This window comes from Oncorhynchus gorbuscha, unplaced genomic scaffold (assembly GCF_021184085.1).
Source record: "Oncorhynchus gorbuscha isolate QuinsamMale2020 ecotype Even-year unplaced genomic scaffold, OgorEven_v1.0 Un_scaffold_969, whole genome shotgun sequence".
Taxonomy (NCBI): Eukaryota; Metazoa; Chordata; class Actinopteri; order Salmoniformes; family Salmonidae; genus Oncorhynchus; species Oncorhynchus gorbuscha.
This window is the reverse complement of record NW_025745709.1, coordinates 219,563-246,181: the sequence shown is the minus strand read 5'-3', so window position 1 is coordinate 246,181 and position 26,619 is coordinate 219,563. Positions and strand designations below refer to the sequence as shown.

General features: G+C 42.2%; 1 protein-coding gene and 1 pseudogene across 1 annotated transcript; one reads left to right on the top strand and one right to left on the bottom strand.

Annotated features, from left to right (window-relative positions):
* Nucleotides 1-1,178: 1,178 nt before the first annotated feature.
* On the bottom strand, nucleotides 1,179-13,525 carry LOC124019444 (annotated as a pseudogene).
* Nucleotides 13,526-20,222: 6,697 nt separating this feature from the next.
* LOC124019452 lies at nucleotides 20,223-25,956 on the top strand. The gene is made up of 5 exons (XM_046334799.1): nucleotides 20,223-20,738; nucleotides 21,642-21,739; nucleotides 22,025-22,202; nucleotides 23,579-23,693; nucleotides 25,827-25,956. The coding sequence occupies exons 1-5, from the start codon at nucleotides 20,528-20,530 to the stop codon at nucleotides 25,954-25,956; spliced, it is 732 nt and encodes a 243-aa protein (XP_046190755.1). The 5' UTR covers nucleotides 20,223-20,527.
* The last annotated feature ends 663 nt before the right edge of the window (nucleotides 25,957-26,619 follow it).

The window sequence follows — 26,619 nt, the reverse complement described above, 5'->3', positions numbered from 1 at the left end:
TCCTATGATACTATGATACACATCCCTATGGGCCAGTGCTTAATTATCCCCAAAATCAGTCTGAGAGAAGTTTATTTACATAAAAATACATGCAGTAGAGAAAACACTGGAAAGTCAATACCTAACACAAATTTCCCGAGTCTCTCCACCACGTATCAGCCTTGCACCTCTCCGATGTTCCACTGTTCAGAGCCTAAATCTGTCCTCTTTCCTACTGTTCAGCAGCCTAAATCTGTCCTCTTTCCTACTGTTCAGTAGCCTAAATCTGTCCTCTTTCCTACTGTTCAGCAGCCTAAATCTGTCCTCTTTCCTACTGTTCAGAGCCTAAATCTGTCCTCTTTCCTACTGTTCAGCAGCCTAAATCTGTCCTCTTTCCTACTGTTCAGCAGCCTAAATCTGTCCTCTTTCCTACTGTTCAGAGCCTAAATCTGTCCTCTTTCCTACTGTTCAGAGCCTAAATCTGTCCTCTTTCCTACTGTTCAGCAAATCTGCCTAAATCTGTCCTCTTTCCTACTGTTCAGCAGCCTAAATCTGTCCTCTTTCCTACTGTTCAGAGCCTAAATCTGTCCTCTTTCCTACTGTTCAGCAGCCTAAATCTGTCCTCTTTCCTACTGTTCAGCAGCCTAAATCTGTCCTCTTTCCTACTGTTCAGAGCCTAAATATGTCCTCTTTCCTACTGTTCAGAGCCTAAATCTGTCCTTTCCTACTGTTCAGAGCCTAAATCTGTCCTCTTTCCTACTGTTCAGAGCCTAAATCTGTCCTCTTTCCTACTGTTCAGTAGCCTAAATCTGTCCTCTTTCCTACTGTTCAGTAGCCTAAATCTGTCCTCTTTCCTACTGTTCAGTAGCCTAAATCTGTCCTCTTTCCTACTGTTCAGAGCCTAAATCTGTCCTCTTTCCTACTGTTCAGCAGCCTAAATCTGTCCTCTTTCCTACTGTTCAGTAGCCTAAATCTGTCCTCTTTCCTACTGTTCAGCAGCCTAAATCTGTCCTCTTTCCTACTGTTCAGCAGCCTAAATCTGTCCTCTTTCCTACTGTTCAGCAGCCTAAATCTGTCCTCTTTCCTACTGTTCAGCAGCCTAAATCTGTCCTCTTTCCTACTGTTCAGAGCCTAAATCTGTCCTCTTTCCTACTGTTCAGAGTCTAAATCTGTCCTCTTTCCTACTGTTCAGCAGCCTAAATCTGTCCTCTTTCCTACTGTTCAGAGCCTAAATCTGTCCTCTTTCCTACTGTTCAGCAGCCTAAATCTGTCCTCTTTCCTACTGTTCAGCAGCCTAAATCTGTCCTCTTTCCTACTGTTCAGCAGCCTACATCCTGATCTCCTGTGTGTTTTATCTCATGTGTTCTCATGTTACCTAACTGATCAAAATGATTTCCACACTGGGAGCAGTGGTAAGGCTTCTCCCCTGTGTGTGTATTCTCTCATGCCGTTTGAGGTCCCCTAACTGGTTAAAACCCTTTCCACACTGGGAGCAGTGGTAAGATTTCTCTCCTGTGTGTATTCTCTCGTGTTTTTTAAGGTAGCTTTTCTGATTAAAACCCTTTCCACACTGGGAGCAGTGGTAAGGCTTCTCCCCTGTGTGTATTATCTCATGTGTTTTCAGGTTACATAAGTGGATAAAACGGTTTCCACACTGAGAGCAGTGGTAAGGCTTCTCCCCTGTATGTATTATCTCATGTGTTTTCAGGTTACGTAAGTGGGTAAAACTCTTTCCACACTGGGAGCAGTGGTAAGGCTTTTCTCCTGTGTGTATTCTTTCATGTCGTTTCAGGTCACCTAAGTGGTTATAACCCTTTTCACACTGGGAGCAATAGTACAGATGTTCTCCTGTGTGTATTCTCTCATGTCGTTTCAGGTCACCTAACTGGTTACAACCCTTCCCACACTGGGAGCAGTGGTAAGGCTTTTCTCCTGTGTGTACTCTCTCGTGTTTTTTCAGGTAGCTTTTCTGGTTAAAACTCTTTCCACACTGGGAGCAGCAGTAAGGCTTATCACCTTTGTGTACTTGCTCATGTGTTTTCAGGTTATTTAAGTGGGCAAAATTCTTTCCACACTGGGAGCAATGGTAAGGCTTCTCCCCTGTGTGTATTCTCTCATGTCTTTTCAGGTTACGTAAGTGGGTAAAACTCCTTCCACACTGGGAGCAGCAGTACAGCTTTTCTCCTGTGTGTATTCTCTCATGCGTTTTCAGATTACACAAGTAGGTAAAACTCTTTCCACACTGGGAGCAGTGGTAAGGCCTCTCCTCTGTGTGTATTCTCTCGTGTTTTTTCAGGTAGCTTTTCTGGTTCAAACCCTCTCCACACTGGGAGCAGTGGTAAGGCTTCTTCCCTGTGTGTATTATCTCGTGTTGTTTCAGGTCCCAAAACCGGTTACAACCCTTTCCACAGTGGGAGCACTGGTGTCTTCTTGCTGGTTTGGACGTCCCTGGCTCTGGTTCCTCCGAGTCTGGTCTTTCTCCTGCCAAAGATAGTGTGTTTTTTAAAATAGAGACCTGAATGAAACCTCCACATGATAAAATGGCCTTGCTACGAGAGTAAATCCTAATAAGATCCCTCAATAACCTAAGGCCAGTTTTAACAATCTTGGTGCGACGCTAGATTCCTATCAAGCAGGAAGTTCTAAATATATAACCCTCATAGCTGTATGATACAGGATGTGACCTAAACACTTCCTTAAAGTGAAAATAAGTCAATAAAACATTGTGTAGAAGTCCAAAACTAGTGTTTACGTCGAAGACAGAAAGCACATCAGTAACATCTACCCATTGTTGAAAGGGTTCGACACGCTATTTAATTGTTTATATCTTGACTATCACTGACGTCATTACATTTTGGCTAAAGTAAAAAAAATAAGAAGGTGAAATATTTTGAGTAGATGTTCCTAAAAACTGATAGTAACTATATATAGTAAGTTTATATACAGCCATATTATAAAGTCTGAAAGGGCTTGTTCGTTCACATGAATTCACTATGACATCATCATATGTTTCTAAAACTGATAGAAACTACACTGAACAAAAAATATAAACGCAACATGTAAAGTGAGGCAATCGAGGCAAAGGGTGGCTAATTTTAAGAATCTCAAATATAAAATATATTTAATTGTTTAACATGTTTTTGGTTACTACATGATTCCATTATGTGTTATTTCATAGTTGATGTCTTCATTATTATTCTACAATGTAGAAAAGAGTACAAATAAAACACCTGGAATGATTTGGTGTACCCAAACTTTTGACTGGTACTGTAAATTCCTCTACCATAAGCTGCCTCCAACGCAGTCTTAGAGAAATTGCCAGTACTTCCAACCGGCCTAACGCAGACCACACCCACCCAGGACCTCCACATCAGGCTTCTTCACCTGCGGGAGACTGAGACCAGCCACCTGGACAGCTGATGAAACCAAGTAGAATGTCTCTCTGTCATAAAGCCCTTTTGAAGGGAAAAACTCATTCTGATTGGCTGTGCCTGATTCCATTATTCCATTAAACATCTACGAGAACTCAGGACAGCGGTTACTCACCCCGTACTGGAGAAATACTTTTCATTTATTGTGGACCTGGGATTCCTAGGACTGCATTCTGATGAAGTTCATCAAAGGTAAGGAAACATTTATCATGTATTTTCTGGATTCTGTTGACTCCAACATGGCGGCTAATTTGGCTAATGTTCTGAGCTCCGTCTCAGATTATTGCATGGGTTGCTTTTTTGTTATGTTTTTTTTTAAATCTGACACAGCGGTTGAATTAAGGAGAGGTATATCTAGAATTCCAGCGGTTGAATTAAGGAGAGGTATATCTAGAATTCCAGCGGTTGAATTAAGGAGAGGTATATCTATAATTCCAGCGGTTGAATTAAGGAGAGGTATATCTATAATTCCAGCGGTTGAATTAAGGAGAGGTATATCTATAATTCCAGCGGTTGAATTAAGGAGAGGTATATCTATAATTCCAGCGGTTGAATTAAGGAGAGGTATATCTATAATTCCAGCGGTTGAATTAAGGAGAGGTATATCTAGAATTCCTATAATTCCATGTGTATAAATTATCATCATCTCCATTTATGATGATTATTTCTGTTGAAAAGATGTGGCTATGCAAAATCACTTGATGTTTCTGGAACTAGTGAACGTAATGCGCCAATGTAAACTCAGATTTTTTTTATATAAATTTGAACTTTATCAAACAAAACCTACATGTATTGTGTAACATGAAGTCCTATGAGTGACATCTGATGAAGATAATTCAAGGTTAGTGATTCATTTTATCTCTATTTCTGCTTTTGTGACTGCTATATTTCGCTGGAAAATGGCTGTGCTTGTTGTGGTTTGGTGGAGACCTAACATAATCGTTTGTAGTGCTTTCGCTGAAAAGCCTATTTGAAATCAGACACTTTGGTGGGATTAACAACAAGATTAACTTTAAAATGATATAAAACACATGTATGTTTTATGGAATTGTAATTATGAGATTTCTGTGGTTTGAACTTGGCACCCTCTATTTTCACCGGTAGCAGGATTGCAGCCATAACAAGTTAACTGACTTTCCTAGTTAAATAAAGGTTAAATAAAAACATAAGCAAACAGGAAAACACTCATCCAGAGGCGGCGCTCCTAGTGGCCGGGGACTTTAATGCAGGAAACTCTAATCCGTTTTACCTACTTTCTACCAGCGCGTAAAATGTGCAACCAGAGGTTAAAAAAAAACTTGAGACCACCTTTACATACTAAAGGTCGACCGACTAAAAGACCAATTAATCGACTGATAAATTAGGGCCGATTTCAAGTTCATAACAATCAGTAATCGGCCTTTTTTGGACACCGATTATGGCCGATTACATTGCAATCTACGAGGAAACTGCATGGCAGGCTGACTTCCTGTCACGGCAAGCTGACTTCCTGTTACGGCAGGCTGATACGGCAGGCTGACTTCCTGTTACGGCAGGCTGACTTCCTGTGACGAGAGTGCAGTGTCAAAAGGACCTCGTGGCTGCACGGAGCCACGGTAAGTTGCTAGCTAGCATTAAACGTATCTTAAAGAAACCAATCAATCATAATCACTAGTTAACGTACACATGGTGAATGATATTACTAGGTTAACTAGCTTGTCCTGCGTTGCATATAATCAATGTAGTGCCTGTTCATTTATCACAGAATCACAGCCTACTTCAACTTTGAGGGAGTTTGGCCCCCCAATGGTGGAACAAACTCCCTCACGACGCCAGGACAGCAGAGTCAATCACCACCTTCCGGAGACACCTGAAACCCCACCTCTTTAAGGAATACCTAGGATAGGATAAAGTAATCCTTCTACCCCCCCACCCCTTAAAAGATTTAGATGCACTATTGTAAAGTGGCTGTTCCACTGGATGTCATAAGGTGAATGCACCAATTTGTAAGTCGCTCTGGAGAAGAGTGTCTGCTAAATGACTTAAATGTAAAATGTAAATGTAAAACTTCGCCAAATGGGTGATGATTTCACAAAAAGTGCATTGCTGAAAAAAGCACAATCTTTGTACCAATGTACCTAATCATAAACATCAATGCCGTTCTTAAAATCAATACACAGAAGTCTATATTTTTAAACCTGCATATTTAGTTAAAAGAAATTCATGTTAGCAGGCAATATCATCTCGGGATATTGTGTCACTTCTCTTGCGTTTAGTGTAAGCAGAGTCATGTTAGCAGGCAATATCATCTCGGGATATTGTGTCACTTCTCTTGCGTTCAGTGTAAAAGCAGAGTCAGGCTAAATGGAACGGTTCCGTATTTCACTGAAAGAATAAACGTTTTGTCCTCAATGATAGTTTCCGGACTTTACCAGATCAATGACCAAAGGCTCGTATTTCTGTGTTCATTATATTATAGTTAAGTCTATGATTTGATATTTGACAGAGTAGACTGACTGAGCGGTGGTAGGCAGCAGCAGGCTCGTAAGCATGAATACAAACAGCATTTTACTGCGTTTGCCAGCAGCTCTTAGCAATGCTTGAAGCACAGCGCTGTTTATGACTTCAAGCCTATCAACTCCCGAGATTAGGCTGGCAATACTATAGTGCCTATAAGAACATCCAATAGTCAAAGGTGAATGAAATACAAATAGTGTAGAGGGACGGAAGCTATACTGTTACACTGGCAATACTATAGTGCCTATAAGAACATCCAATAGTCAAAGGTGAATGTAATACAAATGGTATAGAGCGACATAGTCGTAGTGCCATAATTCCTATAATAATAATATAATAATAATATATAATTCCTACAACCTAAAACTTATTAACTGGGAATCTTAACTGGGAATATTGAAGAACTGGGAATATTGAACCACCAGCTTTCATATGGTTTCATGTTCTGAGCAAGGAACTTAAAAGTTAAATTTTTTACATAGCACATATTGCACTTTTACTTTCTTCTCCAACACTGTGTTTTTGCATTATTTAAACCAAATTGAACATGTTTCATTATTTATTGATGTATTATATTAAGTTCAAATAAAAGTTTAATTGTTCATTCAGTATTGTTGTAATTGTCATATATATTATATATATATATATATATAAATATGTCGATTAATCGTAGCGACTTTTTTTGGTCTCCAATAAATCGGAATTGGCGTTGAAAAATCATAAATCGGTCGACCTCTCGTCCCCACAGTGACTGTACGTACATACCCCAACCAGAAGTCATGGATTACAGGCAACATCCCCACTGAGATAAAGGGTAGAGCTGCCGCTTTCAAGGAGCGGGACTCTAATCCGGGAAGTTTATCAGAAATCCCGCTATGCCCTCCAACGAACCATCAAACAGGCAAAATGTCAATACAGGACTAAGATCGAATCGTACTACAATGAGGTTCGTCGGATATATGCAGGGTTTGTAAGCTATACAGACTACAAAGAGAAGCACAGCCATGAGCTGCCCAGTGACACGAGCCTACCAGATGAGCTAAATTACTTCTATGCTCGCCTCGAGGCAAGTAACACTGAAGCATGCATCAGCTGTTCCGGGTCAACATTCCCAAGGCAGCAGGGCCAGACGGATTCCCCAGGTGTGTACTCCAAGCATGCGCTGACCAACTAGCAAGTGTCTTCACTGACATTTTCAACCTGTCCCTGACCGAGTCTGTAATACCAACATGTTTCAAGCAGACAGCAGGGTAGCCTAAGGGTTAGAGCGTTGGACTAGTAACCGGAAGGTTGCAAGTTCAAATCCCCGAGCTGACAAGGTATAAATCTGCCGTTCTGCCCCTGAACAGGCAGTTAAACCCAATGGCCGTCATTGAAAATAAGAATTTGTTCTTAACTGACTTGCCTAGTTAAATAAAGGTAAAATTAAAATAAAGACCACCATAGTTCCTGTGTTCATGAACACTAACTAAGGTAACCTACCTAAATTACCAGGACATGTACTCCGAGGATGTGCTGACCAACTGGTGTCTTCACTGACATTTTCAACCTCTCCCTGTCTGAGTCTGTAATACCAATGTTTCAAGCAGACCACCATAGTCCCTGTACCCAAGAACACTAAGGTAACCTGTCTAAATGACTACCGACCCGTAGCACTCACGTCTGTAGCCATGAAGTGCCTTGAAAGGCTGGTCATGGCGCACATCTACACCAGTAACCCAAGACCCACTCCAATTTTCAAACAGATCCACAGATGATGCCATCTCTATTGCACTCCTCACTGCCCTTTCCCACCTGGACAAAAGGAACACTAATGTGAGAATGCTGTTGATTGACTACAGCTCAGCGTTCAACACCATTGTGCCCTCAAAGCTCATCACTGAGCTAAGGACCCTGGGACTAAACACATCCCTCTGCAACTGGATCCTGGACTTCCTGACGGGCCGCCCCCAGGTGGTAAGGGAAGGTAACAACACATTAGCCACGCTGATCCTCAACACAGGGGGCCACCCAGGGGTGTGTACTCCCTGTTCAATCATGACTGCACGGCCAGGCACGACTCCAACACCATCATTAAGTTAGCCGATGACAACATCGGCTTCTATAGGGAGGAGGTCAGAGACTTGGTCGTGTAGTGCCAGGACAACAACCTCTCCTTCACTGTGATCAAGACAAAAGGAGATGATTGTAGACTACAGGAAAAGGAGGACCGAGCCCCCACTCTCATCGACGGGCTGCAGTGGAAGAGGTTGAGAGCTTCAAGTTCCTTGAGGTCCACATCACCAACAAACTAATATGGTCCAGACACTCTAAGAAAGTCGTGAAGAGGGCACGACAAAGCCTATTCCCCCTCAGGAGACTGAAAAGATTTGGCATGGGTCCATCAGATCCTCAAAAGGTTCAACAACTGCACCATCGAGAGTATGACTGACTGGTTGCATCTGGTATGGCAACTGCTTGACCTCCGACCGCAAGGAACTACAGAGGGTAGTTGAGTACAGCCCAGTACATCACCAAGCAATCTGCCATCCAGGACCCCTATACAAGGTGGTGTCAGAGGAAGGCCCCTAAAAATTGTCAAAAGACTTCAGCCACCCAAAAGTCAAAGACTGTTCTCTCTTTTACAGAGCAAGTCGGACCAAAAGGCGCACGTACCAGAGCGCCAAGTCTAGGACCAAAAGGCTCCTCAACAGCACGGCAGGCGGTACCAGAGCGCCAAGTCTAGGACCAAAAGGCTTTTTTCCCGGTTGTGTAAACAACAACAGTAATTGAGTGGCAGCGTTCATATATGGTCGATTCAGTGGGAAAGTCAACCTGAACATGTTAACGGAGGTGAGAACGTAAACTCACTCCACAGCTTGAGGTCACAGATGGAGCTGTCCAACTGTACCTTTTAAACTCACTCCACAGCTTGAAACGTCACAGATGGAGCTGTCCAACTGGTACCAAACTCACTCCACAGCTTGAAACGTCACAGATGGAGCTGTCCAACTGGTACCTTTTAAACTCACTCCACAGCTTGAAACGTGATGGAGCTGTCCAACTGGTACCTTTTAAACTCACTCCACAGCTTGAAACGTCACAGATGGAGCTGTCCAACTGGTACCTTTTAAACTCACTCCACAGCTTGAAACGTCACAGATGGAGCTGTCCAACTGGTACCTGCTTGAAACGTCACAGATGGAGCTGTCCAACTGGTACCTTTTAAACTCACTCCACAGCTTGAAACGTTCAGATGGAGCTGTCATGGTACCTTTTAAACTCACTCCACAGCTTGAAACGTCACAGATGGAGCTGTCCAACTGGTACCTTTTGGTCCATCGGTTCATTGTCAAGAGAGTGGTCATATGTGATGAGAAGCAGAGGATCACTAGTTAGAGTCCAGTATGGGGACAGTGGAATAAACTAAACTGTAAGCAACACACCGATGTCAATAAAGTTAAGTCATCAAAACTAGTTTTTCAACCACTCCACAAATGTCTTATTTCACTTATAATTCACTGTATCACAACTCCAGTGGGTCAGGAGTTTACATACACTAAGTTGACTGTGCCTTTAAACAGCTTGGAAAATTCCCGAAAATTATTATGTTATGGCTTTAGAAGCTTCTGATTGGCTAATTGACATCAATTGAGCCAACTGGAGGTGTACCTGTGGATGTATTTCAAAGGCCTACCTTCAAACTCAGTGCCTCTTTGCTTGACATCATGGTAAAATCAAAAGAAATCAGCCAAGACATCAGAAAAAAAATGTAGACCTCTACAAGTCTGGTTCATCATTGGGAGCAATTTCCAAACGCCTGAAGGTACCACGTTTATCTGTACAAACAATAGTACGCAAGTATAAACACCATGGCACCACGCAGCCTTCATACTGCTCAGGAAGGAGACGCGTTCTGTCTCCTAGAGATGAAACGTTTGACCCAAGTTAAATCATTTAAAGGCAATGCTACCAAATACAAATGGAGTGTATGTAAACTTCTGACCCACTGGGAATGTGATGAAAGAAATAAAAGCTGAAATAAATCTCTCTACTATTATTCTGACATTTCACATTCTTAAAAATAAAATGGTGAACTAACCTAAAACAGGGAAATTTTACTATGATTAAATGTCAGGAATTGTGAAACTGAGTATAAATGTATTTGGCTAAGGTGTATGTAAACGTCCGACTGCAACTGTACATTTGCATGTTTACCACGTTCTGTAGATCAGACGTTAATGAAGCAATGCAGAACACATTGAAGTGTCTGGAGTTTTGTCTGCCGCTTCAAAAGTCTTGTAAAGATGGGGGGGGGGTTGACTGGGACAGGCAATGTAACATCCAGAATCATAAAACACGGGACGAGATGTTAAAAACTGTCCATTGTGCCAATAGATGGAATGCACTCACATGAGATTGGGAGGTTTATTTCTTAGACTGGGTTAAGATGTCAATTTTGGGACACATCCTCAGTAGTGTGCCTTCGAATCAGTGGGTGTTTCGGCCTTTAATCACTAAACACCCTCATCAAAGGTGGCCAGCTAAAGGGTGATCAAGCCTTAGCTTGTGTCCCATGCCCAATTAAGATGTCCCACGGGACTATGCAAGGCAGGGGCATCCTCTTCCCTGAGCCAGCCCTACAGCTGACCGCATACCTCATATGCCCTCCTCAAGTTGGAGGGATCTGAATTGGGTTCTCAGGTGGGGGTGGGGGGTCATTAAGTTATAGCCCAGCAAGGGTCCTTCCGTTTGATCCAGATCCACTGGCTGCCTCTTTCAGCTGCTTGAGAAACTGCTCTGACGGTCTGCCGCAGAGCCTGTCCATGGATTCCAAGTTCTTTCAGCAACCTGATGGTGGAAGAAGCCACGAATCCTCTGCATCCCACTTCAACTGGCCAGACTTTTGCATTCCAGCCACGCTGAGTTGCGTCTGCTGCCAACTCTGTGTAACGCAGTTTCTTACGCTCGTAGGCCTCTTCAACAGAGTTTTCCCACGGGACTGTGAGCTCTATGATGTACACAGCCTTTCGTGAAGGGGACCAGAGTACCATGTCTGGCCTAAGGTTGGTAGAAGCAATCTCAGATGCAAAAATTAGTTGCTGGCCAATATCGACAAGCATCTTCCAGTCCCAGGCCATGGCTAGGTGTCCAGTTTCTGGCTTCGTAGGAGGATACTTGGGCCTTTTCTGTCCCTCCCGGATGAATGTTGTTGTTTTGACGGGATTTCTTGTTTTTGGAGGTAATGAATTGGTTGCACTCCTCTTGGTCTCAAGTGCTGCAGCCAGGCTCTTGAGGACCTGATTGTGCCTCCAGGTGTAGCGGCCTTGTGAGAGGCAGGTCTTGCAACCTGTCATTATATGCCTGAGAGTCGCTGGAGCTGGGCAGAGGGGGCAGGTCGAGTCCTCGCCATACCATTGATGTAGATTTTTTGGTGATGGAAGCACATCATAAACAGCTCTTATGATGAAGCTGATGTTGCTTGCCTCCATTTGCCAAAGCTCACTCCAGTTGATCTTTCTCCTCTCCAGGCCTTCCCACCACGTCCATTGCCCTTGTTTAGCAAGAGAGACAGCCTTTGCACTTCTTGCAGTCTCCTCCTGTCTGCGCACCTCCTCGACCACCAGCTTCCTGCGTTCAGATGTTGTTGCCTTATGGAACATTGGTTTGCTTGCTGCCAGGCCAAAGCCTCCTCTTCCATGCTGGATATTCCCCACAATGTCTTGGTGTCTCAGGGCTGCTGTTGCTTGCTGCACAGCCTTGGATGATGTCTAGAGCTAACTTTCATCAAGGTTTTATATGGTCTATTGGTTTCTCTCTTTTCATTGGCAGAATCCTTTTTCAGTGTTATGATATTCATAACATCCATATCCACCAGTCTATCTTCCTGTCAACTAACAGGGTAGCCTAGTGGTTAGGGCGTTGGACTAGTAACCAAAAGGTTGCAAGTTCAAATCCCCGAGCTGACAAGGTATAAATCTGTCGTTCTGCCCCTGAACAGGCAGTTAACCCACTGTTCCTAGGCAGAGTCCCTGGGTTCGCCCAGGCTCTGTCGTAACCGGCCGCGACCGGGAGGTCCGTGGGGCGACGCACAATTGGCCTAGCGTCGCCCGGGTTAGGGAGGGCTTGTTCGGTAGGGGTGTCCTTGTCTCATCGCGCACCAGCGACTCCTGTGGCGGGCTGGGCGCAGTGTACACTATCCAAGGTGGCCAGGTGCACGGTGTTTCCTCCGACACATTGGTGTGGCTGGCTTCCGGGTTGGATGTGCGCTGTGTAAAGAAGCAGTGCGGCTTGGTTGGGTTGTGTATCGGAGGACGCATGACTTTCAACCTTCGTCTCTCCCGAGCCCGTACGGGAGTTATAGCGATGAGACAAGATAGTAGCTACTACAACAATGGGATACCACGAAATTGGGGAGAAAAAGGGGTAAAATTCAACAACAAAAAAATAAAAATAAATAAGAATTTGTTCTTAACTGACTTGCCTAGTAAAATAAAAAAATAACAGAACTCTGCTGGTTGTCCTGGTAACAGATACCAGTGGGCAGATCTATATTATTTGTTCAAACTAAACTACAGCACTTACTTTGATGAGTTAAATCTGATCCTTTCTTCTCTTCTCCTCCTCTCACAGTTCCACTCAGCCCAGTTGTTTTCCTGCAGTCCACCAGCAGCACAGACAACCTCTTCATACCCAGCAGTAAGGTGCGACCGGGAGAGGCACGACACGGGGACTCCGGGAGGATGGAAGGGCTAGCGTTGTCCTGGTAACCATAAAGAGGGGACACAGACACATATCATTATGGATGCTGATGTCACGAAGTGTTTTACATAAACCCAGCCCAGCCCTCAATAGAGCAAGCTGTATGGTAGACCAGACCAAGCTGTACCATCTTGTGTTCTGATCTGGAGAGACTCTTCTCTGCCTCGTCAGCATCAGGATGCTGTTGAGGCTTCCCAGAGGATCCAGGATAGTCATGTCTCTCTCCTGTGTGGGCGAGAACATGAAACCGATTGTAAACTTATGATCATCTATTGCAATCATAGGGTCTTACAAGAGACATTAATATGTCTAAAAAGGGCCTAAAATGGCCACTTTCATCATGATTTCCGAAAATATTGTTTGTGATGCAAATGTAAAAGGCTCGTTCCACAAATTGGTTGGCTTTTGCGTCCCATTGATCTTTTAAGTAGAAAATATGCACCAATATTGAATTTTAAAAGACTGTTATATTAGATGAGGTGCACTTTAATGTAGACCACATGGAGAATTCAATAAATCTAATTTAAAAGTCCCGAAAATATATGTACCAAATGCAGATTTTACATTTAACAATTTATAGAGTACAAAACTTATTCAAGTGTAGAACTTCAGTAGAATGCCCCTTAAAAACCCCACATTAGTTCAACAACGGCATAGTTTGTGCCCCTGTTTAAGACAGTACTCACTGGTGTTAATCTGATATTCTGTCTCCTCTTTCACTCTCAAAACGTTTTCCTCCTTCACCTTTATTGAGATAGCATCCTCTTCCTCTCTAAAAGGTTCTTTCTCTTCTTTCACTATAACAGCCTCCTCTTCTTCTTTCACTATAACAGCCTCCTCTTCTTCTTTCACAATAACAGCCTCCTCTTCTTTCACTATAAAAGCCTCCTCTTCTTTCATTATAACAGCCTCCTCTTCTTTCACTATAACAGCCTCCTCTTCTTTCACTATAACAGCCTCCTCTTCTTTCACTGTAACAGCCTCTTCTTTCACTGTAACAGCCTCCTCTTCTTTCACTGTAACAGCCTCCTCTTCTTTCACTGTAACAGCCTCCTCTTCTTTCACTGTAACAGCCTCCTCTTCTTTCACTGTAACAGCCTCCTCTTCTTTCACTATAACAGCCTCCTCTTCTTTCACTATAACAGCCTCCTCTTCTTTCACTGTAACACCCTCATCTTCCACGACAATGTTCAGTCCCAGAGCTTCTTTCTCCGTCCAGCAGTCCTCCTCTTCTTTAGCAGGGGAGGAGTAGTTTAGTGAACTCATGGTCAGGGATGTTAGCTAGTTAGTTAGCATTAGCGACTAGCCTCGTGCTAACCTCAGTATCAATCTTTAACACGTCAAATTTAACAAGAACATTAGGTTAAAGGTCATCAGATGATAAGTCTGCTAAATGACTTAAATGTAAATGTAAATAAGTCAACAGAAATGCGTTTAAAACACTGAGATTAGCTAATGTACACAAACACGGTGTAAAGCGTCAATCTATCGTTTTTATGTTGTCTAGCAGGCTACCGAGGTGGTTGAAAGAGTAGCCGTGTTGTTTTTCCTGAAGAAGGGTCCCGTCCAGTCCATTATACGTCACACAAGAAGCATCACCTGAAAGACGCTCATCGCCATCTGCTGACTGGAGTGGGTAACGCAGTTTGGAAAATAGTTACTACACTCTTGTATTGGAAAGAATGTCATAATAATTTAACAATAAGCTGATATATTTTCTCTTACAAATAATACTGTCCTGTACACAGACGTAGATCTTAATATGAATATGTAGATGATGAATAAATACATCTATGAATAGGTCGTGTGTTAATAAACATTTTTTACATAAGGTTTAATCTTGATGTGACCATACTATTCCCTTAAAGCCACGCTCTATAAGATACAAATCGTCCTGTAAACAACAGAACAAATGCATCACATGCAAATAGCACTTGATTATCTGTAGTGCTTTACACTGGGTAGACAAAACATTAAGAACAGCTGCTCCTTCCATGACTTAGAAAGACTAGGTGAATCCAGACTAAAGCTACGATCCCTTATTGATGCCACAAGTTAAATCCACTTCAGTCAGTGTAGGTGAAGGGGGGGAGTCAGGTTAAATACGGAATTTTAAGCCGTGAGACATGAGACATGGACTGTGCATGTGTGCCATTCAGAGGGTAAATGGGGAAGTCAAAATATTTAAGTTACTTTGAACGGGTATTGTAGTAGGTGCAAGGCGCCTTGGTTTGTGTCAAGAACTGCAACGCTGCTGGGTTTTTCAGCTCAACAGTTCCCATGTGTACCAAGAGTGGTTCACCACCCAAACAGTGGCGGTCAGTGCCGTTTAAGATGAGGGAGGACCATTTGTATTTTCATGAGCATGGCCTTATTTCTACTACAGCATATTGGACGACTGTCATTCATATTCCATTCATGTAACACCGATACTACATAATACTAACATTTCCCCTATACCCATCATGAGGTAACAAATGAATGAAAGTTTAGAATGTAGGTTCACGCAGGTCGAGAGAAAATTTTGAGGTGACAAACAGTGACACATTCAATATCGCCTTGCACACTGTCGCCTGCATCTAGCTGAAATAGAGGTTCTATTGGACAAATTCACGTATGTTTATCCTGGTTGTGTTCTGTTTAAGAAACGTTTGTCAACAGAATCGGCTGAATGAATTCACCCCTGATCATGCATAAACACAGTTCACTTTCATTACAGACACGTTGTATTCCTTCTTGCATCTATGTGCTCTCCTCTTATCACCTTCGCCCTTTGTTTCTGGACTTCAATTGCACAACACAACACATTCCCTCAGAAGAGACTAATTGAGTCTCTTCTGAAGGAAAAGGAGGAGGTTCCTAGTCCATATTAGGACGCTTTTTCTCTCCAAATGTTTGGCAAGATCAGTGTACATATATAAAGAAAATATTGCACGACCAAAAGCACAAATCTATTTTTGTACAAATGAGACAAGAGTAGCCATAGGAAGTTGGTTGCAATTTCAGTTTAATCCACCAGAAAATACAGAACATTCTGGTTACTAATTGATAAAAATAATAATAATAATAATAAAACCCCCATTATTTCTATTTCTACTTTGCACATTATTCCACTGCAAATCTACCATTCCAATGGTTTACTTGCTATATTGTATTTACTTTGCCACCATGGCCTTTTTTGCCTTTACCTCCCTTCTCACCTCATTTGCTCACATTGTATATAGACTTATTCTTCTACTGTATTATTGACTGTATGTTTGTTTTACTCCATGTGTAACTCTGTGTTGTTGTATGTGTGGAACTGCTTTGCTTTATCTTGGACAGGTCGCAATTGTAAATGAGAACTTGTTCTCAACTTCCATACCTTGGTAAATAAAGGTGAAAAAAAGACCAAAATTGGTTAAAGAAAATTATGAACCTCTGCAGATTTAGCTACAAAGAGACAGAATCATTTGATCATTTTAGATCATTTGTTTTGGTACTGTCCATATGTAGCTTGTTTTTGGTCGCAGGTGAAGGAATGGCAACATTTACCTGGAGCTAACTCTGCAGACAGCACTACTGGGGGATTTGAAAAGTCATAGTCAATTGATCAATAATATAATAATACATTTAGCAAACATGTTTATTTTTAATTTACTATCTGCAGAAACTATGAGAATATAAAGGTCATTAACTTTTGTGAAACATCACAGTTAATAATATATGGCAAATAGAAATCAAATGGGGTGGTCTTCAGAGATAGATGGGAGAGGTTTAGGGTAACTGAAGGATAGGACTGGATGGTCTTCAGAGATAGATGGGAGAGGTTTAGGGTAACTGAAGGATAGGACTGGATGGTCTTCAGAGATAGATGGGAGAGGTTTAGGGTAACTGAAGGATAGACTGGATGGTCTTCAGAGATAGATGGGAGAGGTTTAGGGTAACTGAAGGATAGGACTGGATGGTCTTCAGAGATAGATGGGAGAGGTTTAGGGTAACTGAAGGATAGGACTGGATGGTCTTCAGAGATAGATGGGAGAGGTTTAGGGTAACTGAAGGATAGGACTGGATGGTCTTCAGAGATAGATGGGAGAGGTTTAGGGTAACTGAAGGATAGGACTGGATGGTCTTCAGAGATAGATGGGAGAGGTTTAGGGTAACTGAAGGATAGGACTGGATGGTCTTCAGAGATAGATGGGAGAGGTTTAGGGTAACTGAAGGATAGGACTGGATGGTCTTCAGAGATAGATGGGAGAGGTTTAGGGTAACTGAAGGATAGGACTGGATGGTCTTCAGAGATAGATGGGAGAGGTTTAGGGTAACTGAAGGATAGGACTGGATGGTCTTCAGAGATAGATGGGAGAGGTTTAGGGTAACTGAAGGATAGGACTGGATGGTCTTCAGAGATAGATGGGAGAGGTTTAGGGTAACTGAAGGATAGGACTGGATGGTCTTCAGAGATAGATGGGAGAGGTTTAGGGTAACTGAAGGATAGGACTGGATGGTCTTCAGAGATAGATGGGAGAGGTTTAGGGTAACTGAAGGATAGGACTGGATGGTCTTCAGAGATAGATGGGAGAGGTTTAGGGTAACTGAAGGATAGGACTGGATGGTCTTCAGAGATAGATGGGAGAGGTTTAGGGTAACTGAAGGATAGGACTGGATGGTCTTCAGAGATAGATGGGAGAGGTTTAGGGTAACTGAAGGATAGGACTGGATGGTCTTCAGAGATAGATGGGAGAGGTTTAGGGTAACTGAAGGATAGGACTGGATGGTCTTCAGAGATAGATGGGAGAGGTTTAGGGTAACTGAAGGATAGGACTGGATGGTCTTCAGAGATAGATGGGAGAGGTTTAGGGTAACTGAAGGATAGGACTGGATGGTCTTCAGAGATAGATGGGAGAGGTTTAGGGTAACTGAAGGATAGGACTGGATGGTCTTCAGAGATGGGGAGAGGTTTAGGGTAACTGAAGGATAGGACTGGATGGTCTTCAGAGATAGATGGGAGAGGTTTAGGGTAACTGAAGGATAGGACTGGATGGTCTTCAGAGATAGATGGGAGAGGTTTAGGGTAACTGAAGGATAGGACTGGATGGTCTTCAGAGATAGATGGGAGAGGTTTAGGGTAACTGAAGGATAGGACTGGATGGTCTTCAGAGATAGATGGGAGAGGTTTAGGGTAACTGAAGGATAGGACTGGATGGTCTTCAGAGATAGATGGGAGAGGTTTAGGGTAACTGAAGGATAGGACTGGATGGTCTTCAGAGATAGATGGGAGAGGTTTAGGGTAACTGAAGGATAGGACTGGATGGTCTTCAGAGATAGATGGGAGAGGTTTAGGGTAACTGAAGGATAGGACTGGATGGTCTTCAGAGATAGATGGGAGAGGTTTAGGGTAACTGAAGGATAGGACTGGATGGTCTTCAGAGATAGATGGGAGAGGTTTAGGGTAACTGAAGGATAGGACTGGATGGTCTTCAGAGATAGATGGGAGAGGTTTAGGGTAACTGAAGGATAGGACTGGATGGTCTTCAGAGATAGATGGGAGAGGTTTAGGGTAACTGAAGGATAGGACTGGATGGTCTTCAGAGATAGATGGGAGAGGTTTAGGGTAACTGAAGGATAGGACTGGATGGTCTTCAGAGATAGATGGGAGAGGTTTAGGGTAACTGAAGGATGGTGGGTGGTCTTCAGAGATAGATGGGAGAGGTTTAGGGTAACTGAAGGATAGGACTGGATGGTCTTCAGAGATAGATGGGAGAGGTTTAGGGTAACTGAAGGATAGGACTGGATGGTCTTCAGAGATAGATGGGAGAGGTTTAGGGTAACTGAAGGATAGGACTGGATGGTCTTCAGAGATAGATGGGAGAGGTTTAGGGTAACTGAAGGATAGGACGGGATGGTCTTCAGAGCTGGATGGGAGAGGTTTAGGGTAACTGAAGGATAGGACTGGATGGTCTTCAGAGATAGATGGGAGAGGTTTAGGGTAACTGAAGGATAGGACTGGATGGTCTTCAGAGATAGATGGGAGAGGTTTAGGGTAACTGAAGGATAGGACTGGATGGTCTTCAGAGATAGATGGGAGAGGTTTAGGGTAACTGAAGGATAGGACTGGGTGGTCTTCAGAGATAGATGGGAGAGGTTTAGGGTAACTGAAGGATAGGACTGGGTGGTCTTCAGAGATAGATGGGAGAGGTTTAGGGTAACTGAAGGATAGGACTGGGTGGTCTTCAGAGATAGATGGGAGAGGTTTAGGGTAACTGAAGGATAGGACTGGGTGGTCTTCAGAGATAGATGGGAGAGGTTTAGGGTAACTGAAGGATAGGACTGGATGGTCTTCAGAGATAGATGGGAGAGGTTTAGGGTAACTGAAGGATAGGATTAAAAACAAACTAAATATAACTATTGTATAACACATTGTCTGTAAAATGTACATATTATGAATAAGCTGGACATAGAAGCCTGAAAGTTGTTGTTCATTAGTTTCCTACAATTAGGGAGGGGTGATAGGGTTAGTGGAAAACAAAGGAAAATATATGTTCATACATACAGTGCCTTTAAAAAGTATTACAAATGTATATGTATTTTTAAACAGAAATAACTTATTTACATAAGTATTCAGACCCTTTGCTATGAGAATCGAAATTGAGCTCAGGTGCATCTTGTTTCCATTGATCATCCTTGAGATGTTTCTACAACTTGATTGGAGTCCACCTGTGGTAAATTCAATTGATTGGACATGATTTGGAAAGGCACACACCTGTCTATATAAGGTCCCACAGTTTACAGCGCAAGTCAGAGCAAAAAAAACAAGCCATGATGTGGAAGGAATTGTCCGTAGAGCGCCGGCACAGATATGGGGAAGGGAGACAACAACAAAAAATATGCCGCATTGAAGTTTCCAGAGAACACAGTGGCTTCCATCGTTCTTAAAAGGAAAAGTTTGGAACCACCAAGGCTCTTCCTAGAGCTGGCCGCCTGGCCAGACTGCGCAATCAGGGGAGAAGGGCCTTGGTCAGGGAGGTTACCAAGAACCTGATGGTCACTCTGACAGAGATATAGAGTTCCTCTGTGGAGATGGGAGACACCAACACTTGCCTAAATAGCCCATATGCCACCATAGGAAGTGTTATGTGTTGTTCGCGATGAGCCTTTGACAATTTAGCTCAGAGTATGCCACCCTATTCTATCTGTCACCTTTTTTAAATTATTTTTTTCACCTTTATTTAACCAGGTAGGCTAGTTGAGAACAAGTTCTCATTTAAAACTGCGACCTGGCCAAGATAAAGCATAGCAGTGTGAACAGACAACACAGAGTTACACATGGACTAAACAATTAACAAGTCAATAACACAGTAGAAAAAAAAGAGTCTATATACATACCTAATCCTGCCTAACAGGCAGGCCAATCCTGGAGGAAAGTATTGGCTGTAAGAAGTAAGAACATAACATCTGGTTATTTTTAAATGACTTCTTATGACATTGCTGTCCAGACTGAACATTGTAATTCATATTTTCCAGTCTGCGTTACCCACTCCAGTCAGCAGATGGCGATATGAATTTTTCAGGTGATTCTTCTTGCGTGACGTATAATCTAGTGGACGGGACAGGAAGCTTCTTCAACCGCGACAAAAGGCTTCTGATTTAACCACGCTGTGCTTTGCTAGCAAACCTAAAACCGAAACATTGGAGCTCTTTAAACCGTTCTTGTGTATATTACTCTTAGTGTTTTCAACATAATTCTGTTTACATATCTACGGGTTCATTTAAACGTAATTTGCTTGTTAAATTGGCAAATGTGTTACATTGATACTGCACTAGGCTAATCTCCCGGAGCATAAACTCACTAATCTAGACGGAGAAAGAAACTGGTGAAAGGAGGCAAAGAGGCTTGAAGAATGAATAAGGAGGCTGTCACATTGAAACAAGAGGATGATATTACAGTGAAAGAGGAATATGGGAACGAGGTTGTCAAAGTGGAAAAAGAGGTAGAAGCTTTCAGAATCAAAAAGGAGAAAGATGCCGTAAAATTGAAAGAGGAGGATATCTCAATAAAAGAGGAAGACGTTTTGGGAGTGAAAAATGAGACTGAAGATCCGATTACCACCAGTGAGTACTGTCTTAAAAACGGGCACAAACTATGCAGTTGTTTTTAAAGGGGCATTATACTGAAGTTCTACACTTGAATATGTTGTTCAGTACTATAGGAATTGTTTATTAAGGGGCAATCTGCCATTGGTACATATATTTTTGGAACTTCAAAAATGGATTTATTGAATTCTCTATGTGGTCTATATTAAAGTGCACGTATTCTAGTATAGCCGGATTTAAAAATATAATATACAGTGCATTTCTACTTAAAATATCAAGTGGACGCAAAATGCACCCATTTTGTGGAACGACCCTTTTACATTTGCATCACAGTGGTGGGAAAAGTACCCAGTAAAATACTACTTGAGTAAAAGTTAAAATATACTGAAGTATCAAAAGTATATAAATAATTTCAAATTCCTTATATTAAGCAAACCAGATGGTGCCATTTTCTTGTTTGTTTTTATTTTATTGACGGATAGCCAGGGACACACTCCAACTCTCTGACAATCTACAATTGAAACGTGTGTTTAGTGAGTCCGCCAGATCAGAGCCAGTAATGATTACCAGGGATGTCCTCTTGATTAGTGAGTGAATTGGACCATTTTCCTGCTAAGCCTTCGAAATGTAATGAGTACTTTTGGGTGTCAGGGAAAATTTTCTTTATGTATGTAGTGAAGTAAAAGTACAATTAGTCAAAAATAGTAAAGTACAGATTCCCCGGAAAGCTACTTAAATAGTACTTTAAAGTATTTTTACTTAAGTACTTTACACCACTAATCACAAACAATATTTAAAAAACATAATTAAAGTGTCTAATTTAGTCCCCTGTTAGATATGTATTCATTCCTCCTGTTAGACTCTCTGATTGCAATAGAAGTTGATAAATTTACCATATTTTTGATGTTCTCATTCACACAGGAGAGAGACATGACTATTGTGGATCCTCTGGGGAGCCTCAACAACATCCTGATGCTGACGAGTCAGAGAAGAGTCTCTCCAGATCAGAACACCAGATGGTACAGCTTGGTCAGGTCTAGCATACAGCTTGGTCTGGTCTAGCATACAGCTTGGTTTGGTCTAGCATACAGCTTGGTCTGGTCTAGCATACAGCTTGGTCTGGTCTAGCATACAGCTTGGTCTGGTCTAGCATACAGCTTGGTCTGGTCTAGCATACAGCTTGGTCTGGTCTAGCATACAGCTTGCTCTCAGGGTCTGGTCTGGGCTTCTGTAAAGCACTTTTTCAACCGTGACATCAGCATCCATAATGATATGCGTCTGTGTCCCCTCTTTATGGTTACCAGGACAACACTAGCCCCTCCTCCCTCCCGGAGTCCCCGTTTCGTACCTCTTCCGGTAGCACCTTACTGCTGGGTATGAAGAGGTTGTCTGTGCTGCTGGTGGACTGCAGGAAAACAACGGGGCTGAGTGGAACTGTGAGAGGAGGAGAAGAGAAGAAAGGATCAGATTTGACTCATCAAAGTAAGTGCTGTAGTTTAGTTTGAACAAATATAATAGATCTTCCCACTGGTATCTGTTACCAGGACAACCAGCAGAGTTCTGTTAGTTGACGTGAAGATGGACTAGTATCTTTTACCAGTGGGGCTGTCCCCGACTAATAAAATCTTGTTTGACTTAGCCACCTGTTCTTTTCACCAATCAATTGGTGCAAATGTTAAACATGTATTTCTATATATACACTACCGTTGAAGAGTTTGGGGTCACTTAGAAATGTCCTTGTTTTTGAAAGGTAATAATTTTTTTGGTCCATTAAAATAACATCGACAATCAAAGCCACAAATGCTGATGCTACAGATACTCAGTCTACAGGAGGCCAGTTTTATTGCTTCTTTAATCAGAACAACCGTTTTCAGCTGTGCTAACATAATTGCAAAAGCGTTTTCTAAGGTTCGATTCGGATTTTAAAATGATAAACTTGGATTAGCTAACACAACGTGCCATTGGAACACAGGACTGATGGTTGCTGATAATGGGCCTCCATGTAGATAATAATGGGCCTCCATGTAGATAATAATGGGCCTCTATGTAGATAATAATGGGCCTCTATGTAGATAATAATGGGCCTCCATGTAGATAATAATGGGCCTCTATGTAGATAATAATGGGCCTCTATGTAGATAATAATGGGCCTCCATGTAGATAATAATGGGCCTCTATGTAGATAATAATGGGCCTCCATGTAGATAATAATGGGCCTCTATATAGATAATCCACAAATAATCAGCCATTTCCAGCTAAAATAGTAATTTATAACATTAACAATGTCTGCACTGTATTTATGATCAATTTGTTATTTTAACTGACAAAAGGACATGTATATCCTAACACGATCCGTGTTGTAAACAGCATTCTGCATGAATTACGACTCTTTCAACTTGCAACAAAACAATTTTATGAAATCAAATTTTGTCAGCAATCAAACATAGCTTAACACGGTCAAGTTCGGTTTCTGTGCAATCCTCAGACACTCTAGAAGGCAACCAAACATGTTTCATAATTCTACATTACGTATTGGCTATACAAGACCTGAATTAGCCCATGAAGGTTCTTGGACCAATGACCACCTATCGTTTTGAAACCTAGCTAGATAGCCAATGAGCTGGGATTTCCAGCAGTATGTGAACACCGTTTGTAGGACAAACAGCCATCATGCTAGAGCTGTGCACAACAGAGTTCATTCTCTGGTGAAAGGAAAGCAGATGCACGATAGTTTACATTTCACAGCAGTTCGTTCTCTTCTACAGACTTCTGAAGTCTGAAAAAGTTAAACATGGTTACTAAGAGTGGAAAAGCTCAATCTCAGTCCAAGTATAATCATTTTGATGATATTATTGCAGAAATTGACCAGGAGAGTGACACAGAAGGAATGGATGAGGACTCTGTGAGTGACCAGAGTTTTGATTCCAGCGCGGAAGAAATGTTTTTGGAAGGAAAAGATCCACTTTTAGATCAGTAAGTAAAACAAGTTTTTACTTCTCATGCTAATGCAGTTGTTTAAATGGTTGCATATTTATTTATATATACACACACACACACAGTCAAAGTTTACATACACTTAGTTTGGAGTCCTTAAAACTCGTTTTTCAACCACTCCACAAATTTCTTGTTAACCTCTCTGGTACAAGTGCGTCCCGCCTCGACAACAGCCAGTGAAATTGCAGGGCGCCAGATTAAAAACAACAGAAATCCCATAATTAAAATTCCTCAAACATACAAGTATTATACACCATTTTAAAGATAAACTTGTTGTAAATCCAGCCATATTGTCCTGTTTCAAATAGGCTTTACGGTGAAAGCACACCAACCAGTTGTTAGGTCAGCCCCTAGCCACAGAAAACCATACAGCCATTTTCCAACCAAGGAGAGGTGTCACAAAAGTCAGAAATAGCGATTTTAAAATGAATCACTTACCTCTCATCATCTGGTGGCACTCCCAAGTCTCCATGAAGTACAATAAAAGTTTGTAGAAACATGTCAAACTGTAGTATGATCTAAAATAAGGATGCGCGACAACGAGGTTCTAGCTCCAGCCTGTTTATTAACCTAACCCTCGCATGTCCTACATAGGTACGGATACCCCAAGGGACATCCTACTACATCTTCCCCTCTCCCATGAACAAGAACTCAACATGCATAACCACTGAAGCATAACTGAAATGCAATTTGGAAACCAGTATTATTCTCTAACATGCTAATTCCCATCCTGAAACCGTATGAAAGCATTCAATCACACAGTATGAACATTAACTTAGGTACAGTCTCTTTTTTCTGGGTATGTTCCCCAGCAGTATGTTTTCTCCACGTAACATAGTCTTTCAGCCACTGGTGGCTTCACATCCCTTTCTGGGTGCGCTTTTGGCTCTGTGAGCATTCTCTCTCCTTCACCCTCTTTGTGCATTTTCTGTAGCCTCAGTCTGTGTGGCTGGTAGATCTGGAAGAGCTCTGGGGTGTGTTTTTCATCCAAAAATTAAAAGAGCACCCCCTATATCGAAGAAGTTAAGAGGTTAACCTCTTTAGGCTATGTGGGACGTTAGCGTCCCGCATAGGCTAACATCTGGTGAAATAGCATAGCGCAAAGATACTAAATGCACAATTCGTAATATTAAACGTTCTTGTAAATACATGTATCTAACATCTAAAATCTTTACTTCCTCTTAATCCAACCACAGTGTCAGATTTTTAAAATGCTTTCGGCGAAAGCAATTTTACGATAATCTGACGACAGCGCGCCACACACACAAGTATTACTAGCATTTTCCAACCAAGCACTAGCGCCACAAAAAGCCAGAAATAGCACTAAAATAATAAATTACCTTTGAAGATCTTCTTCTTTTGGCAATACAAAAGGTCCAATCTGTAGCTCAGTTGGTAGAGCATGGCGCTTGTAATGCCAGGGTAGTGGGTTCAATCCCCGGGACCACCCATACGTAGAATGTATGACTGTAAGTCGCTTTGGATAAAAGCGTCTGCTAAATGGCATATATTATTATTATATTATTATTATATTATATTATACAATAAATGGTTTTGTTCGATTAAATCCATTTTTATAGCATAAAACGACACATTTTGTAAAAGGCTTGTGTCATGAATTCCGTATCCTTCAACTTTCAACGATACATTCGATGCAATTAGTCACAGCGTTGACGTTTATCTAGTCATGGTTGGTTTCATTGAAATCCTCTGTTTGTTAGTAACACAACCATACTTGATTATTCTTGTTACGGGCGTACTGATTTGAACACGGCAAACAATGACCTCATTGCGCGCCAATGATATCACCAGTGCTTCTTTGAATGACTGTGGGCAGAAATAGTCACCACTTGAAACCTCGCTTGGTAGACAGCCAATGGGCTGAGGTAAATGGAATTATCTATTGTTTTTATCCAGGAAGACTCTTGAATGAAATTTGAGCGTAACGCAGCCATTCGCCATTGGAATTTCCACCAGAAGGAGACATTTTCTTTGCGTGAAGCAGTATTGAGTCGAGATCATTTTTGATCATGGAACGGAACAGAACCTCACCTGAGTGATTTACGTTCCCTACTCTAATATAATCTGTGTTTCTGTGTCTTTATTTCACAGTCCCTCCGATTCTGATTGGGAGCCCCCACTGCCAAGGTGCCCATCCCCGACAGGAGCTGGATCATCTAGCCGGACCCCTGCTGTCTCCGGCTCCACACCTACCCCGCCCTGCCAGGTGGGAAGTCTGTGACAAAGAAGTGGAGGTGGGGAAGAGCAATCAGAGAGGAGGAGGGTCGTTGGCACTCTGTGCTGGAGGAGGATGTGTTGCCTACACCTCCAGTATTCAGACCGAAGAGGCCATCAGGACCTCAGCTGGACATGACCTCTAAGTACAGCCCCATGCAACTTTTTCATCTGTTTTTCACCTCGGCAGTTGTTGATTCCTTGGTGTCGAACACAAATAAGTATGGAGCTAAGAAGCAGGCAGGCAAGAAGGAGGGATGGAAGCCCATTTCCAGGTCAGATCTTTTTGTTTCATGTCAATGGTCATGTACATGGGTCTTGTGAAGCTAAAAACCCTGAAAGACTACTGGAAAACTGCTCCCCTCTATCAACTGCCTTTCCCATCCACTGTCATATCATGCAAAAGGTTTCTGACAATCTCACAGGCGCTTCATATCAGTGACCCGAAAGTTGATGAGGACAATGAGAAGATGAGAGGCACAGCAAGGTTTGATAGGCTGTGCAAAATAAAACCTCTCTACACCAGCATCGTTGAGGCTTGCAAAACCTATTTTCAGCCTGCCCAGAACATTTCCATCGATGAGAGGACGGTAGCTTCAAAGGCCAGAATTGGCCAAAAACACTACATGCGTAACAAACCAACTAAATGGGGTTACAAACTGTTTGTTTT